Here is a 15,804-nt window from a genome sequence, read left to right on the forward strand (position 1 = left end):
CACTGACTTTTAAAGGTTATGCAGTGATTTGGAGAAGTGCACTCTGCCAAAATAATAATTTAAGACGATTACAATACTCTAAATTTGGCCAGCTTTACATTGAAAACATCCCACTTGCTTTTTTTTGCCTCTGTAAAGGTCTACTGATCAAAACCAGAGATGCTATCTTGTAACACTCAGTATCTTCTTATACATCATTTTTATCTGTACCTATACCTCATTAAATGTTTGCTAATACCTTACAGAGAAAATAATATAGTAAGTACTGTTCATCTAAAAAGAATATCAAGTGTACACTTGATTCCTTAACTAAGTTATGTGCTGGACTTCTGAGCAGCAAATCTTCTGTCATAATCCTTGCTTAGTAATCAAAGCTTCTCCGCACCAGAGCATAGATAGTCATTCAACAGTTCAAGCAGAGCTCCTGAGTCAGAAAAAGTATTGTTACACCAGCAAAAGTACTATTTAATTATTAAGTGAACAAGTCCCCTCCACTCCAACAAAACTACTTGTAAGGACATTTTTGCTCTCTAGCATGGTACTGTCTTCTTTGATGAACAGCTCCCTCAGCTGATGAATCTCCCTTCACCAGAAAATCTTTTCTCAGTCACCATAGTTCATTAACCTCCTCTTCTCTCTCCCCCAGAAGTCCCCAGGAGGGATATCCATCAAAAATATATTGGATATCTCCATATCCATCAAAAATATATTTTTAAGTAAGGTCATATAAACCCTCTCTATGAAGCACCTTTGTCAGTGCCTGCCAGCTGCAGAACACAAGACTACATAGTCTCTGTCCAGCTGACTAATACACAAACATACACATCCAAGAAGCTCCTCCAACATCTGCCCTCAGCTCTTTATTTTCCTCCTAGACAATTTAATAATCTCTAGCATAAACATACAGAAAAAACAAACCATCATGGTCAGCACCAGCTGCAAACAGCAACTGACCAAGTAACTAAGGAGCCTTCAGTAGGAGAAGGAAGACAGCTTGCTTGCTAGCCAAGCCGTGGTGTTGGACAGCTCTCAGAGCTGGCACAAATCCTTCACCAGGATGGCATTTCACTCAGGACAGATGATGAAATCACTACTCAAACCCCAACTGTCAGACTAAAGAAAAGAATGGCAAACTTAGTAAATGCATTAGAGATGGGGAAGCCAGGACACATAAGTAAGCAATTGAGCTCAGCCCTTAAGAAGGCTTAATGCTTAGACCTTCATCCCATAAACATTTCTCAGAGTCAAGAGTACTTTCAGCACAGTCACTACTGACTAAGTCAGAGCTTAAATGCTGTGGGTGAAATTCTGTTCTATGGAAGTTTATCGGGAGAGTCACAAATTCTCCTTAGACTCAGTTACAGTTTTTTTTCCAAGTCTTCAGGTAAAGACAAACTGTATTTTTCAACTTTAAGGGCCAGTGTTGATTTGCTTTTCACACCTATGTTCACCACAAGGAAACAAGATCCTCACCATCTGCCCTACATTAAACCAGATCATTTGGAAATTGACCATGACAGTGGATTTCAAAGCTCTTACAGAAATAACTCACAGTTACCATGCACAGAAAGTTCAAATTCCTTGAAAGCTATTGCTTTCAATTGTGGTATCACAAAAGGTACTAAACACATAAACAGTTCCTCTGTATTTAACTTTACTAGCATGAGACCAACATGCCTGCTGTACCTGAGCTATTACTTATCACAACATCAGAACCACAGGTACCAAAAAAAAGCATCAGTGGAAAAGAGACAGTGGAGTAAAAAGAGCACTGCAAGATAACGCCAAAATTGTCAGACGTTTTTCATTCATTAGTTTGAGTGAGGCTTAAAGGGGAGTTACAATGTTTTTAAAGTTACCTACTTACAAAAAATTCAGTAATTCCTGAAACATTTCCCTAAGTGTCAAGATTTTAGAATCATGTACCATTTAAAAGAATCTATTTCTTCTACTTTGCTAGTTAAATACCTTCACCTATGTGTTAGGAGCCTAACCACAGAGTGACATACACGACCACAGACTGCCATCAAAATGACAGTGAAAAGCCTACTGAAGGTTTAATTTAAAAATTTATTTCAGCAATTCAATTACTTAGGAACAGCTCTGTGATTTTTCAGGACTCCGGAAAGGGAAAATGTCTAGGTCTAGTTCTACAAATACGTTCTTCCTTTGCTTGCACCAACAGGACATCTGCAGTGCTTGCTCCTTCCACTGCCCGTGAACCAACCACAGGTGAGCACCAGTGCCTGCAGAGCCGACACAGGAGGAAGTGCAGCTGGATCTGCCTTCGGTTTAAAGAAAATAATCGGATGCAGTGACCGAGAGAGCTGAGCAGCCCAAACCTAGGTAACAGGTACCGCAGACATGTCACTGCTGCCACAGGAGGCTTTTACGGGCTCTGATGATTTCCAGGCACGCTATTTTAAGCGAATGAGTGAAAACATTTATTAAGCCAAGCCGCTCCGAAGCTTCGGTGGAGCCCCGAATAAGGCGGCAGCGGTAGCGCACCGTGCCAGCCGTGACCGCCCGGGGGTTCCGTCACCGGGGATGCCGCACACGGAGGCGGCCCCGGAGCTGTACCGCGCTCGGAGGGCCCGCGGCCGCCAAGGGCAGCGCGGCAGCTGCGCGCCCCGGGAGAGGCCCGGCCTTTCCCCGCCCGGCCGGCAGAGCGGGGCACTGGAGCCGAGGGAAGGGGTAGGTCCTTACCCATCACCCGCCGGTGCCAGCGCCACCAGCCCGCAGGTCCCCTGCGCACCACCGCTGCGGCCATGCTGCGCCCCCGTGCCGAGTGACCTCCGGCCCGCCGCCGCCCGCCGCCACCGCCCGCGCGCCGCGAGCGGCAGCCGCTGCAGCCAACCACGGACGGCGCTCGGCGGGGCACAGCCAATGGGAGTGCGCAGCGTCCTCCCTGCGGGCGGCTAGCCCCGCCCACCGTCCCGTGACGGATGAGGCCGGATTGAGGGGCGGGGCGGGGGCCGGGCCGGCGCTAGAGCATCTCATTGGAGCGGTGGGACATTGTATCCCGCTGCCCGCGGCTCCCGGGAAGGCGTTCCATTCCAGCTCCGCTTGCCTGTGCCTGCCCGCTGCCGCTTCGTCTTCTTGCTTTGCTGCCGGGGGAGGAGGCTTGGCTGAAGTGGCAGAGGAACGGAGCGCCGGCGTTTTGGCGGAGACAGCTTGTGTGCGAGACGGGGCCCTCGGGGCTATGGAAAACGCCGCCCTGCACTGTTTTGTCGAGTCAGGTGGCAAATAAGAGTTGGCGCTCATTGAGGGTTGGAATTAGATGATCTTCAAGGTCCCTTTCCAACCCAAACCTTTCTTTGATTCTGTGACTGGCTTCGTCATTGTGCGCCGCTTCACCCCGGCTGGGCGCCAAGCGCCCCTCAAGCCGCTCCATCGCTGCCCCTCCTCAGCTGGACAGCAGGGAGAAAATTCAACGAGAGGCTCCCGGGTCGAGATAAGGATGAGGAGAGAGCACTCACCAGTTACTGTCTTGGGCAAAACAGGCTCAGCTTGGGGAAATTAATTTAATTTGTTTTCAATGGCATTAAAGTAGGATAATGAGAAATAAAAACCAAGACTTAAAACACTTCGTCCCCATCCCTTCCTTTCTCCTGGGCTCAACTTCACTCCCGATTTTTCTACCTCCTCCTCCTTCAGTGGTTTGGGGAACGGAGTGTGCAATCGCTTCATCCCACATTGTCTCTGCCGCTTCTGCCTCCTCCGGGGGAGAACTTCTGCACTTTTCCCTTGCTGTGGTGTGGGCTTCCTCCCATGGGAGACATTCCTCCTTGGTCTTCTCCAGGATGAGTCCTTCCCCTGGGCTGCAGATCTTCACAAACTGCTCCAATGTAGGATCCCATCCATAGGGTGCAGTCCCTTGGGAACAGACCGTTCCAGCATAGGTCTCCCTGAGGGGTCACAGACCCTGCCACCAAACCAACTCCAGCACAGGCTTGCTGGTGGATGTGCCCAGAGGCCTTTGGGAAGTGTCCTCTAGGCACATCCACCCGCTCCAGTGTGGGGTTCTCCATGAGCTGCAGGTGGATCTTTTCTCGGCTGTGGACCTCTATGGGCTGCAGGGGGACAGCTTGTCCCACTAGGGTCACCATGGGCTGCGGGGACATCTATTCACAGAAGGCAGTCCTGTAGCACCCATCCACTGCCAAAATTTTGCCATGCAAACCCAGTACAATTGTGCCCAGAGCACATTTCCCAAAGGCCTAACACAGGGTAATAAAATTTGCAAGAGCCCAGCATCTGGAGACCCCGCTGGCAGCTCTGGTAGAGCTTCAGACAGGTGTGTGAGGAAGCACATCACACTCTGATGGAGGGCAGACTGGAGGCAGGCGAGTGCTGCCATCTCAGAGCAAAGCTTCAGCTCCAGTCCTGAAGCTGCCACGTTCATCTCTTTGGAACAAAGTAGTTAATTTCTTTTCCTGACAGAAAAACTTGCCTTGCTTTGTTGTGCCAGGATGCTGGGTGCTCCCTCAGTCATTAGATTACTGTCATTAGGTCAGAGCTTTTTTTGTAGCTGTTATGTAGTATCATTTACAGACTTCTGGGAGTCATGAGGCACAGATCTCGGGTCTCACACAACTTGTCTTCATTTAATTATATGTTAGCACAGAAAGAATAGGCTAAATATATATGAGTTCAGCTCTCCTATCATATATATTTTTATATTTACCAGTATAAAGCAATACAGTCAAATATAGTTAAATCAACCTAGCTCAACATAAAGAAATTTTGTGGGCAGCTGTGGTCATATAGTAGCTTTACTGTGACATGTGAGAGTGTTACCATTCAGTAGGCTGATCTCATACCTTCACCCAGTTGCTTTTTTCTCTCATTGCCTCTCATTGCCTCTCAGCTGAGCACTGAGACAGAATATGGCGTGAGAAAAAAAGAAAAATCTCTGTATTAAAGCAATGGAGACACAAACACAGAAACTCTTCCACTTGATAACACTTTGCAAAACATTGGAAGCTCCACAGATGCAATTACACCAATATTTTTGTAAGCTCAGTCATGTCTTTCACTGGGCCATTTGAAGGCTCCCAAGTGAATAAAGCTACTGAGCTACCCTTCTCAGTGGGGAAGAGGTTGACTACCATCTTGTATTTGATTTTTTTTTTTTTTTTTTTTGTGATGAGAAGAGGTGTGACTCCTCATTGAGCAGCTATACTGGCAGAAATTTGTACTGAGGTATGGTCCAAATAAGGTATTTGGAAGTCTTTAAAACCTGATTTTTACATGTAATCACACAGTACTTAGAAAACATGGGGGTTTTTTGCATTCCAGCCTGCTTCTTCACCACCTCACATTTTCAGAGTCATTGTCCCTTAACCAATTTGGTCTAGACTCCTATCAAGTCTGAACTGAGTTAGAAAAGTGACTTCAGTTTTAGGATTTTTTTGGGGGGGTGGGGGGGTGGGAGAGAGGGGAGCTAAATGTAGAGGAATGTGTGAAGAGTCTAAAGTTGTATTCATTGTGGTCCCTGAGTTCTGATTTTTAACTCTCATTACAAGATGCAGCTTCACCCCTGTAGCTGCATCTTTCTCTACACCTTTCTCATGTCTAAGGTGGTTTTGTCTGTGTAGGTATAAAAAAGGCATTCTTTGTTTCAAAGGTAAATGAGGAGAATAAACTTAGTACCAACATAATAAAAATACACTATAATTGCTCCCAAAAAAGTAGGAGAAAGTGGAAAAAGGATAGTCCTATTCATAAAAATGTAGCAGGCTTAGCCTTGTATTGCTTTGCCAACACACTTGTGTATAAAGGCTTGTTACAGACACGACCACTATAATACTATAGCTTTTACATTGCTTTTGCACAGAATGTACTTTTGCATACAGATAAAATTCCTTGAGATTAGATTAAATAAAATCTCTGCTTACATTATGAACACTGATAGAACTGATATTAATAGTTTAGCACCACTAAGGTAGCCAGTATGAGAAGGAAACACTTGTGGGGCTAGATGATGCAGGACTACCATACTGCAGAGCATTTTCAGAAGGGAGAAATGAAATTAATAGAGGTTTTGGTTTTTATTTTCTCCAAAATGCCCTCTAGAGTTGTTTGAACTTTTAGTAGGCATATAGTACAGTAAGTTCCTTCTCTTAAAAGTAACTTTGCCTTTGTAGAAGTTTCTCTCTCTAAGTTTTGCTAGTTAATTTTGGTTGTGTGTTTATTTCTTTGCCTACCTAATTACATTTTTCCCACATAAAATGAAGGAAAAAAGCTTTGCTAACTTAAGAACATATTTGGTTTAAGTAAATGGCCATGAAAGCTTTTACTTACATTAAAACCCAAGACATAAATGCTGATTATTTTTCAAACAAAACAGTGTGGTCTCCTTACTCACACCTAGTAGTGGGTTTCATAAAGATTTGTATGTGATGACTTCTGAAATTACCTTGTTAAAATGCAAATAAACTGTTATTTGTATAGTTTGGTTCTACAAATTGTTATTTTTTTCTTGTGTTAAGAATGGAGACATATACCTCATTTGAGTGCATACAATCTCTACTTTTTAAACGAAAATGTTTTCAAGTAAGTGTAAGTGTAAGTCAAGTATAAAATTGTATACAAAAATAAATTCACTGGCTATTTTTAACTTCCAGAAAAATTTCCAGAAATCAGTGATTACACTGTAAACATGCCACAAAGGCCAACTCTTAACAAATGTGCCTTCGCCAGAGGTAGAGAGATTGCCAATGTTTAATTGGCTTTAAATTTTTTTTCATCAATGGTGTATTGTATCTTAAAAGCAGTAATGTCAACCTTATGGCTGAGGCATGAAATGGGATCTCAAAATATCATACTGATTATGGTTGGAAAAATTTTCTGAAGGAGAATTTCCTAGCCTACTTGTTGCTTTAGCACAGGTAGAGTTTGTACAACACATAAAAAAGAACAGGATAAGAACTGTATATGACAAAGACAAATAGTAAATATGTAACTGGTATATGTCTATTTTCATTAGCAGATCTTATGGGGCTTTATAAAAACAGTATAGATATTATTTTAAGAAGTGATTTTTTAGCTGCCAAACCCCTATAAGTCATTGTTGCTACTCAAACCTAGGTATACCTGGAGATCCTCCCACTCAATCCAGTCAATTCAGGCTTTTGACAGCTTCCTATACTGGACCTCTGAAATGAGCAGGATTTAAAAAAAAACCTCACTGTTTATTCCCACCCTTGCATTACAGTTTATGGCCCCCTCAGGCATGCAGATAGAAGTGGTGTTAACCTACAGCCTTTCAGTTATGTGTTTTACTGTCTGCTCAACAAATGCTTGCAGTGGCACACTCAGTCCTCACTCTGGATGGACTGAATGGGCCAGGCTTAAATCAGCTCCTAAACTACTGGGTGTTGGTAATGTAAAACCAAATTATTACTAGTGGGAAGACTACTGAGGTTCCCAGCTTTAGACCATCAAAAAATGTGTATATTTACTTATATAGTACCCAAATAATGCTTAGTGACATAGTAAATCTAGATCTTTGTGTTTAAGTGACTGAGATTCATTTTCTTACCCTGTAAGAAGTATATGTATACCTTAGGTGTACATCATGATTTGTGGTATTGGAACATGGATATTAAAACATGAGAACTTGTCAGAGCATTTGTAATACAGAAAGCAGCCGCTATTCTACATTAATAGGTAGGTAGTTTTCTAAGTGTTGGTACATCGTGCCCAGTAAGTTACAGAACATGTAAAGAAATGCAATCAAACATGTAAATAAAGAGAAAAAAATGTAAAGAAGGCTACTCCCTTCATTCTTAGTCTTGAAAATATGGCCATCTTATTTTTCTTTGAAAGGACAAAACAAAGAATTAAAAAGCCCCACAACCCAAGAACACAGAACACTTATAGTATTTTTGGTCAGTTTTCATTTTCTTACATTTAAGGTTCTTTTTTCCCTTAATAATAAGGTATAATAATAAAGAACCTCTGAAAACAAAGGGAAATTATACACTGTGCCAAAATATCCTAAGGGTAACTAGATTCACTTCAGAGCCTGCCCCTGACTTTAGCTTCATTGGCATGAAATAATCACATTTGTTCAGAGGTTTCTTTTTGTTGTTGTTGTTGTTGTTTGTTTGGGTTTTTTGTTTTTGTTTTGGTTTGGTTTGGTTTTGGTGTGGGGTTTTTTGGGGGGTTTGGTTTGGCTATTTTTTTCTCCATGATTTTTGAGAGATACCCTTTTCAGGACATCAAGTTTTATAGTCTGGGCTGATAACTAAATTTCCACTGAATTTAACAAGAGTTACAAGCATAGAATGCTTGTAAAATGGGCCCCTCATTGCAGAGTGATATTTAAATTCAGAGTTAACACTACTTAGTGTAGCCAAAAGAAACTATAGTGGATGCAACAGTACATTTAAAACTTGAATCAAATTATTTGGTAGCCAAACCTACAGTGTTCCATTCCTCCTTCTAACCTTTCATCTTGTATTTGTTGGATTTATTTGTCTGCATCAGAGAGCTGTTATAATATTTCAAAATGCAATCAAAGCACAGTGTAGCTGCTCAGGAAGGCCTGAGCTTCAAATAGTTGGAGTTGGGAAAGCATTCCAGAGAAATATCCCAAAGTATTTCCTCTCTGACTGGTCATTTCTGGAGACAGTCTGCTAGGCTAGAGGGACCTTGGGTCCAACATAATATAACATTCTTCACATTTGTAAATATTTGAGTTGGGATTCTCAGGGCAGCATTCATTTCTTAGCTGTGCACATTTTGCTAGATAATGAACTGGAATGCATAAGCAGCAATGCAAGTGGTTATTTTTGCCTACAGGAAAAAAGCTCTTGTGTAACTGGACCTCCTTTATTACTTGCTGAATCATATGATATATCCTGCAGCACTATGCATTTTAGTAATCAACCTTGAGCTAAATATGTGCGAAGTTTGGAATGTTGCATATACCTAAGGGAACACAAATTCCAGGCTTCTGTGGGAATGCAGTGCCCTGGAGGAACATAGAAGCTTTGTTTTGGTATGAAGATGTAATGTCTGTTCTATCAGAAGCATTTGTACTGTAGTTTGGAAAGCAGCTGCATCTCACTGGGACATCAGGCAAATGTTAGAATGGGCAGGCTACCACAGCGTAGCAATACACATTTATTTGTACTAATTCATACCAAGGTCAGTAAAACACAACAGTTTTTGTCCTCTTCTTAGCTCTGATAAATCCCATTAGGATGTTTAGGCTAGCCTGTACTGAGTTTCCTGGAGAGCTGGCTGAAAAGATTCAAGTACCTATTTCCTAGAAGAACTCAATTGTCCCATTCAAATTCTCACACAAGGAGGATGTAATAGAGATACTTTATCTAGCTGAATTTCATGGAACACAGTGTGAATTTTCCAAAGTCCCTGAAAAGATTTCACTCAAACAACTAGTCTTCTTAAGCATTTTGCTAAATGGAATGTGTTGCACTTCTGATTATGAGCAACTTCAACAGCTACTGTCTTTTACAAATAAGTAGGATGTTTTATGTGGGTGACTGCATATATGTTGTACCATTAATAGACACAAGAAACTGACAGAAGAACTGGAGAACTGACTCAAAAAATTTCATGTATAAATTACCAGTAGAGCATCCTGTAGCAATTTTGGATTGATTTCATTTTTGTGTTTTAACTGAAAGATATGTTTAACATTTCTGATGGATTTAGAATCTAGCAGTGTTTATTAAACACCTTATTTTACAAGCTTCTTTCACATGACAGAAAAGCAAAGAGGATGATGACTTTGGTTCAGATTTAGATGGGCAAATTCTGTAAAAGCAGCTGAAAAAGGAAACAAAATCCAAAAGAAATATTGCTACTTATGATAAATATATGGTATCAGTCATGGTGGTTTTATTTTTACTTCTACCTGCAATTCACTAAATATAGAACATACTGATCTGTGTAGGAATTGCTCAAAACTCAATGCCCTTCTGCCAGTTGTTGGGTACTGATGTAGCAAAAGAAAGTGAACATTGTAGGGCAATTACTATGGGAAAAGTAGGGAAAAGCAACATGGAAAAGCTACATGGTACATTGATCAAAACCAAGGAGTCTGAGTAAGGATTGGGTAATTGTTTCCCAGGAAAAGATGCATGCATATAAAATATAGAAAAAATAGTTTTTTTCCAACCAACATATGTGTATCAGGTTAAAAAGCATCAACCTCACATTAGTCTGATAAAATCCTGAACTAACTTCCTTATGATACAGAAAGAGGAAACCTGACACTAACTCAGTCCTTGGGTTTCCTACACCAAAGGGTAGGAAACCACGTTGCTTGAGAAAGATTGTCTTTATATGGCATGCTCCTGAGCAATGTCTTGACTTCACCCAGTGGGAGGTAATCCTGTTCCTATCAGCTCTATTCTCAAGAGTTTGTTCCTGATTTTAGACGAAGCAACATAAGGTCCCTGAAGGAGCAAGGTGCGTTCCACACCACTGGCTTCCTAGAAGCTGTACCCAGAGCATAACCAACAGATCAAGAGAGCAATTAATTAACTTTTGATAAAGTGACACTGTTATTAAAGTAATATAAATCAACGTAAAAGAACCAACTTATTTTCTACACTTCAGCCCTACTGAAAATTTAAAATTAATTCACTCTGTTTAACATTTAAGAGTTTTAAATACAAATCGCGCCTTTGTTTTTAGCCCTATAATTTCATCACAGACACTGCATATGTATGGAACATTTGTTTAGTATTAACTTTTGTTTACATTTCTGTTATATATTAATGCATTTCTCTACTGAATTTTAAAAATAATGTGATTTTTGTTGTCTTAAGAGCAACCAACACTAGTAAGAAATGAATTTACTTTTGACACCTTGATTATAACTAAGTAAAATTGAAATGCAAATTTGGTCTGTCATGCCAACCTTTTGATAGCTGATAAATTCTAGGAAAAGATGCACAAGAAAAAACATCATTACAAACTTCCAAAATCCAGAGTTGTTAATATAGGAAACACAGTTTTCTGAGTCAGATTTTTTTCATTATTATAATTTCTGTGAATTTGACATAGCCTGCCTATTCATGTACACAAACCAATGCTTTGATCTACAAATAAGATGGAATAAGAAATATTTTCCATTACTGATTTGTTTGAAAGAAAAGTACTTTTTGAATGTTTTTCCCCCTAGTAACACATTAACTTCACTAAACATGAAATCAAACTTCGATTTGTTACTATTAAAAAATGAAAATAAATGTACCATTATCACTAGACTAATATAATCCTGTTATCATCTTATTAGATAAACAGTGACAATGTTGTATTTCTAATAGTCTCTGGAGATACAATAAATCTAGTAGGGGAATGTCAGCTTGGTCCAAGACAGATTAAATGTAGAGAACTGGAGTATAGTTCCCAGTAAACAAACACTTTGAGGTCAGGAGGTCGTACTTGCTCAGCTGTTCTTCATAAGCCCTATTGGAAATAACTTTCATACCATCACTGAATATATTCCATGCTACCTAATAATACTGAAGGCCGAGTACAGTTGTGATATAAATGATTTCTAAGTGAAATATTGAGTGTGAAATGATCAAAAAGCAATATGTAAATGGAAAATCAGGGTGATGTTAGACATGCAATGGGTGCAATTCGTGAGATTTTTCTTGCTCTTTTGTGGGAGAAAATCCATCCCATTTGAAAGCTTGTGCAAACTCCCACTGACAAACAAGTTGATTTGGCCCCAGCAGACCTGTGATTAATGTGACAAAAACTAAGACTAACTGCATTTTAATTTAGAAAACAACTAGGAAGAATATTCAATTAATTCTCCCTTGCAGTTGACTAATTGCAGCAGAATGAGAAACACAAGTCAACAAAGGTCTGGGAAGGAGAGAGAGAAGTACAGAATGAATTTGCTTTTGTCATCTCTTCTTTCAGGCAGAAAAATGCCTGGATTCCGGGAATGCTAAAATAAAGATATCAATGTGTGGATTATGATGGGTGAAGGTCTCAAATCTGGTAAGATAACTTAGTGCTTTTCAGACTCATACATCTGTCACCCAATTTTATGGAAAAGCTGCACTACTTACAGACTGTATAAGTAACAGATACTGTTGACAAGTTCAGTCAGGCCTCAGTGGTAGCATCTATGCAGGCAGTTTCATGAAGCCTTAAAAAGTCTCCTTCAGCACAGACATGGTATATTCAAAATATGCAGATATGCAGACCAAATGTTGCCCACTGACATATCCTAGCAAAGATAATGGAAATAAACACTGTAAAAACAGATTTTTTACCATGGTGTTTGTGTACAAAACACTTATTACAGACTCAACAGATCTTTTGCCATGGAGTGAACTAAAGCCATATGTCATGGCTGTAACCTTGCTGTGGTTTCAAAAGAGTTGTTACCCATATTACTAATGTAAATTTTATTTTGATTGAAAGTTTCCAGTTCCAAGACACAACAACATGCAACCGCGCTTTGGACAACAAAGTATGCTAACTTGGCTACATTATAATGTAAAATATTTATTAGCGAAAGGGAGATCCATTTAACAAATATGTTTCTTTTTGTAGAAAGTTCAAGAGTCTTCTGCCTTTAAAAATATTTTTTATACAAGGAAATCAATTTGTGAAATAAGAAAAGTTATGAGAGTTGTGTGATTAGAATATATTTGCATTTCTGAATGGTGCTGATGAAATAATACCAGAAAGGTGACGTTACTTTCTGTATGTAAATTTGCACAGCAAATCCAACATATTCTTCTCTGTACAATGTTAATAAACACTGTAGAATAATAAATCATTGGGGGGTGAATTAAAGACAAATTTTCATCTAAGCACTGTGTTTCTTAGTAATTGATTTGTATGTAATGTATGTAGCAATATGGTAATTTTTTTTCACAGAATTTAAGAACTCGTAAGAGTTTCAGAACTCAAGCAGTAGAAGGTGAGACTTGAAATCTGCTGACAAAGAAGTTTTCTGTACAAATAGCTACACAAGAGCTTTAGACCCATCTCCAAGCTGAATGAGGGGCTGTGGGGAAAGCAGCATGAGTCAATCTCTGTGTTGAGACCCAGGCCAGGCTCAGCCTCTCCCAGGTGCACTGCATGACCCAACAGCCCTTTTCCTTGGTGCCAAATCAAGGCTGACAAAGAATTCCTGCACTGCTCAGGTGGTACCGGTCTTGGCAGGGAACTGTGAAGCTGCACCAAGCCCCCCAGTTCGAGCACAGCTGCTCAGGGAACCAAGGAGCAAGAAAAGCCAATATAATGCTAGAGACACAACTGCCTGAGCCAGGCTAGGGGAGCTGGAGACAGTATTAGTATAAGGGCACAGACATCTTTAGATCCTTTCAGAAAAACATAAACCATTATGAGAAAATAGGAAAGCTGCCAAGCCTCATGCAGATATAGTATACAGACACTCTGTGCTCTGTCAGTGGTGGCAAACAGTGCTGGAGGGGGACCCAGAAGGGGATACAAGAAGCATGCTGTAGGCTGCTGTGGAAAGTGCCTTTCTACTTTCAGTCCCTCAGGTTTAAGTGCTGCACTCCAAGGTACAAGAACTTTTAAATTCTCATTGCTTGTTTGTTTCCTGCCACATGCAGATTTCCTGCCTCTGAAAACAAAATGTTGGTCATTTGGGAGCTTCCTATTACTTTCAGATAGAAAAGATAAAAGGCTGAGAGAAACAGTAAATCTACTAAAGCATGCCAAACAAAGGTATTTACCTGTTCTATATCTGCTAGGATTTCAGTGACACCTACTCAGTGGTCATTTACATGCCGTGCTGTGTATGCCAGTAAGAGGTATGCTGGAGGGGAAAAACCCCCTTGCAAACATCATAAATAAGAAATGAAACACTCCCCCAGACCTGGGTCTCCAGTGCACATATATTAATTACACACCAGAGGGTAAAGCCTCAGTATGTGCAACCATTTAATTCATTATTTGCATTTATTAAAAACATTCCTTTTCACTTTAACAATAAAGTAACTCAACAGTGAAGTAACAGCAATTCAAATGCAGTCATTTACAGACGTGTGGTTTCTTGTGCCCATTGTACAGTGCAGTGCTGCCAAGTCTCACACCTTAGAAGTAAGCTCCTGCTCTCTCCTCTGTCACACACATACATGCACACACATACAAAATTTACATGTCTGCTCTCACCTATACTCTTTTGGGAAAACCCAGAAATTTCATCAATCTCACTCTACAGATTTAAAAATCCTGGCAGCTTTTGAATAGCTTTTCTTCATCAGCTACAATTAAGTGTTGGAAAAGAAATCCAAAGTACACAAAGAGAAACTTTCTCCTTAATCGGAAATGTTAGCAATAGTATGGGATTTCTAATATGTTCCAAAGTTTAGCCACACCATCTTACTGGAAGGCCAAGACTGCATGCCCTGTGATTAGGTTCCCTTAAATGCTGGGCAATTCAGTGTTGTCAGCCATAATATGAAACATTATTTATAACTTTTTCACTGTTTTAAGAGTACAGTTAATAGCTTTCTGTAACATGATCTTAAAGAAGTTGATTAAGTGTGCTTTACAACATGACCAGAAAGAGCTTCCGATTAGTGACATCAATATATATAATTTACATCTCACATGGCCCATACTTTTAAAACTTGGAAGTGTTGAAATAGGAGTCAAACCAAAATGAAATCAAATCATTAGAAGTGAAGCATTTCCTTACCACACTTCATCAATATCATCATGTCATGCCAATAGCTAGAATATCCACATCATCAAGTACCTGTCTCTGGTAATAAAACCTAGAAATATAGAATTTTTCTGTCACTCATGCACAACAAAGATGGGCCTCAGTGGGGAGGAATTCAGGGATGGCTCAAAAACTCATCATGGGTTTGGTTCAGAAAATAAGCAAATGAAAAAAAAAAGTTAGGCTCTGGATTGAATAAAAGTTCACATATATCCAAGGTTAAACAGATGTGACAAGGATCCATTTTTAATTTCCAGGCTCTAAATTACTGAAGGAGCTCACAGGTGGAAGAAGATAGTGTAGTTATAAAAACACTGTTTTGCAAAAAACCTGAGACTCTGTTCCTTGGGAGTCTGGAATTGCTCCCTGTTTCCTTTGGCAATTCTGGTTAACTGCGTGTTTTTATTTTTCATTCATCTCATGCCTGAGGAGGGACTAGTCTCATCCTGGTAAAGTCTCAGTATAACTACAAAGCAGGGAAATTTTTGCATCCCAAATGAAATTTCAAACTTTGGAATCTAGTAATGTTCAAATCCAGTTACTGAATTCACACACACTTTTTACTTTATTTAATATTTCTGTTGCAACGACAATTGTAATTTGCCATTGTATAATTGTCCCCATATTTATGCACTTCAGAAATAAAGACTTTTAAAAAAAGAGTTGTGTCAGCTTTTTATTTCCAAGTCAATACCCTGGTGAAATCTATTTGACATATTTTCCTTGGAGATTGTGCACAGAGACACAAAAAGAGAGAGAAAAGGGAATTTTTTTCAGCCTGTAGAAGAGAAGGCCTCAGGGCCTATTGCTGCCTCCAACCAGCTAAGCAGAGGGTGTAGAAAAGATGGAACATAATTCTCTTCAGAGGTGCACAGTGAAAGAACAAGACAAGAGACAAAACTGGAACATGGGAAATTGATACAAAGAAACTCTTTTACAATGAGTGTTTTAAATCAATGAAAGTTCTTTAGGTGACAGTGGAATATCTCCATCCGTGGAGACATTTGAAATGTGACTGGGCACAGCCCTGAGCAACATGCTCCTTTGAGCTGCTCTGGACATCCTTTCCAACAAACATGGTTTTGATTATA

General features: G+C 40.1%; 1 protein-coding gene across 1 annotated transcript in view; it reads right to left on the reverse strand.

The window, feature by feature from the left end:
* Window positions 1-2,803, reverse strand: part of HIBADH (3-hydroxyisobutyrate dehydrogenase) — an 85,997-nt gene extending 83,194 nt beyond the window's left edge. Inside the window, exon 1 of the mRNA XM_066569039.1 lies at window positions 2,707-2,803. Within this exon, the coding sequence (XP_066425136.1) occupies window positions 2,707-2,770 (64 nt within the window). The 5' untranslated portion in view covers window positions 2,771-2,803. The remainder of the gene's footprint in view (window positions 1-2,706) is intronic.
* Between the last annotated feature and the right edge of the window lie 13,001 nt (window positions 2,804-15,804).

This window comes from Molothrus aeneus, chromosome 1 (genome assembly GCF_037042795.1).
Source record: "Molothrus aeneus isolate 106 chromosome 1, BPBGC_Maene_1.0, whole genome shotgun sequence".
NCBI lineage: Eukaryota > Metazoa > Chordata > Aves > Passeriformes > Icteridae > Molothrus > Molothrus aeneus.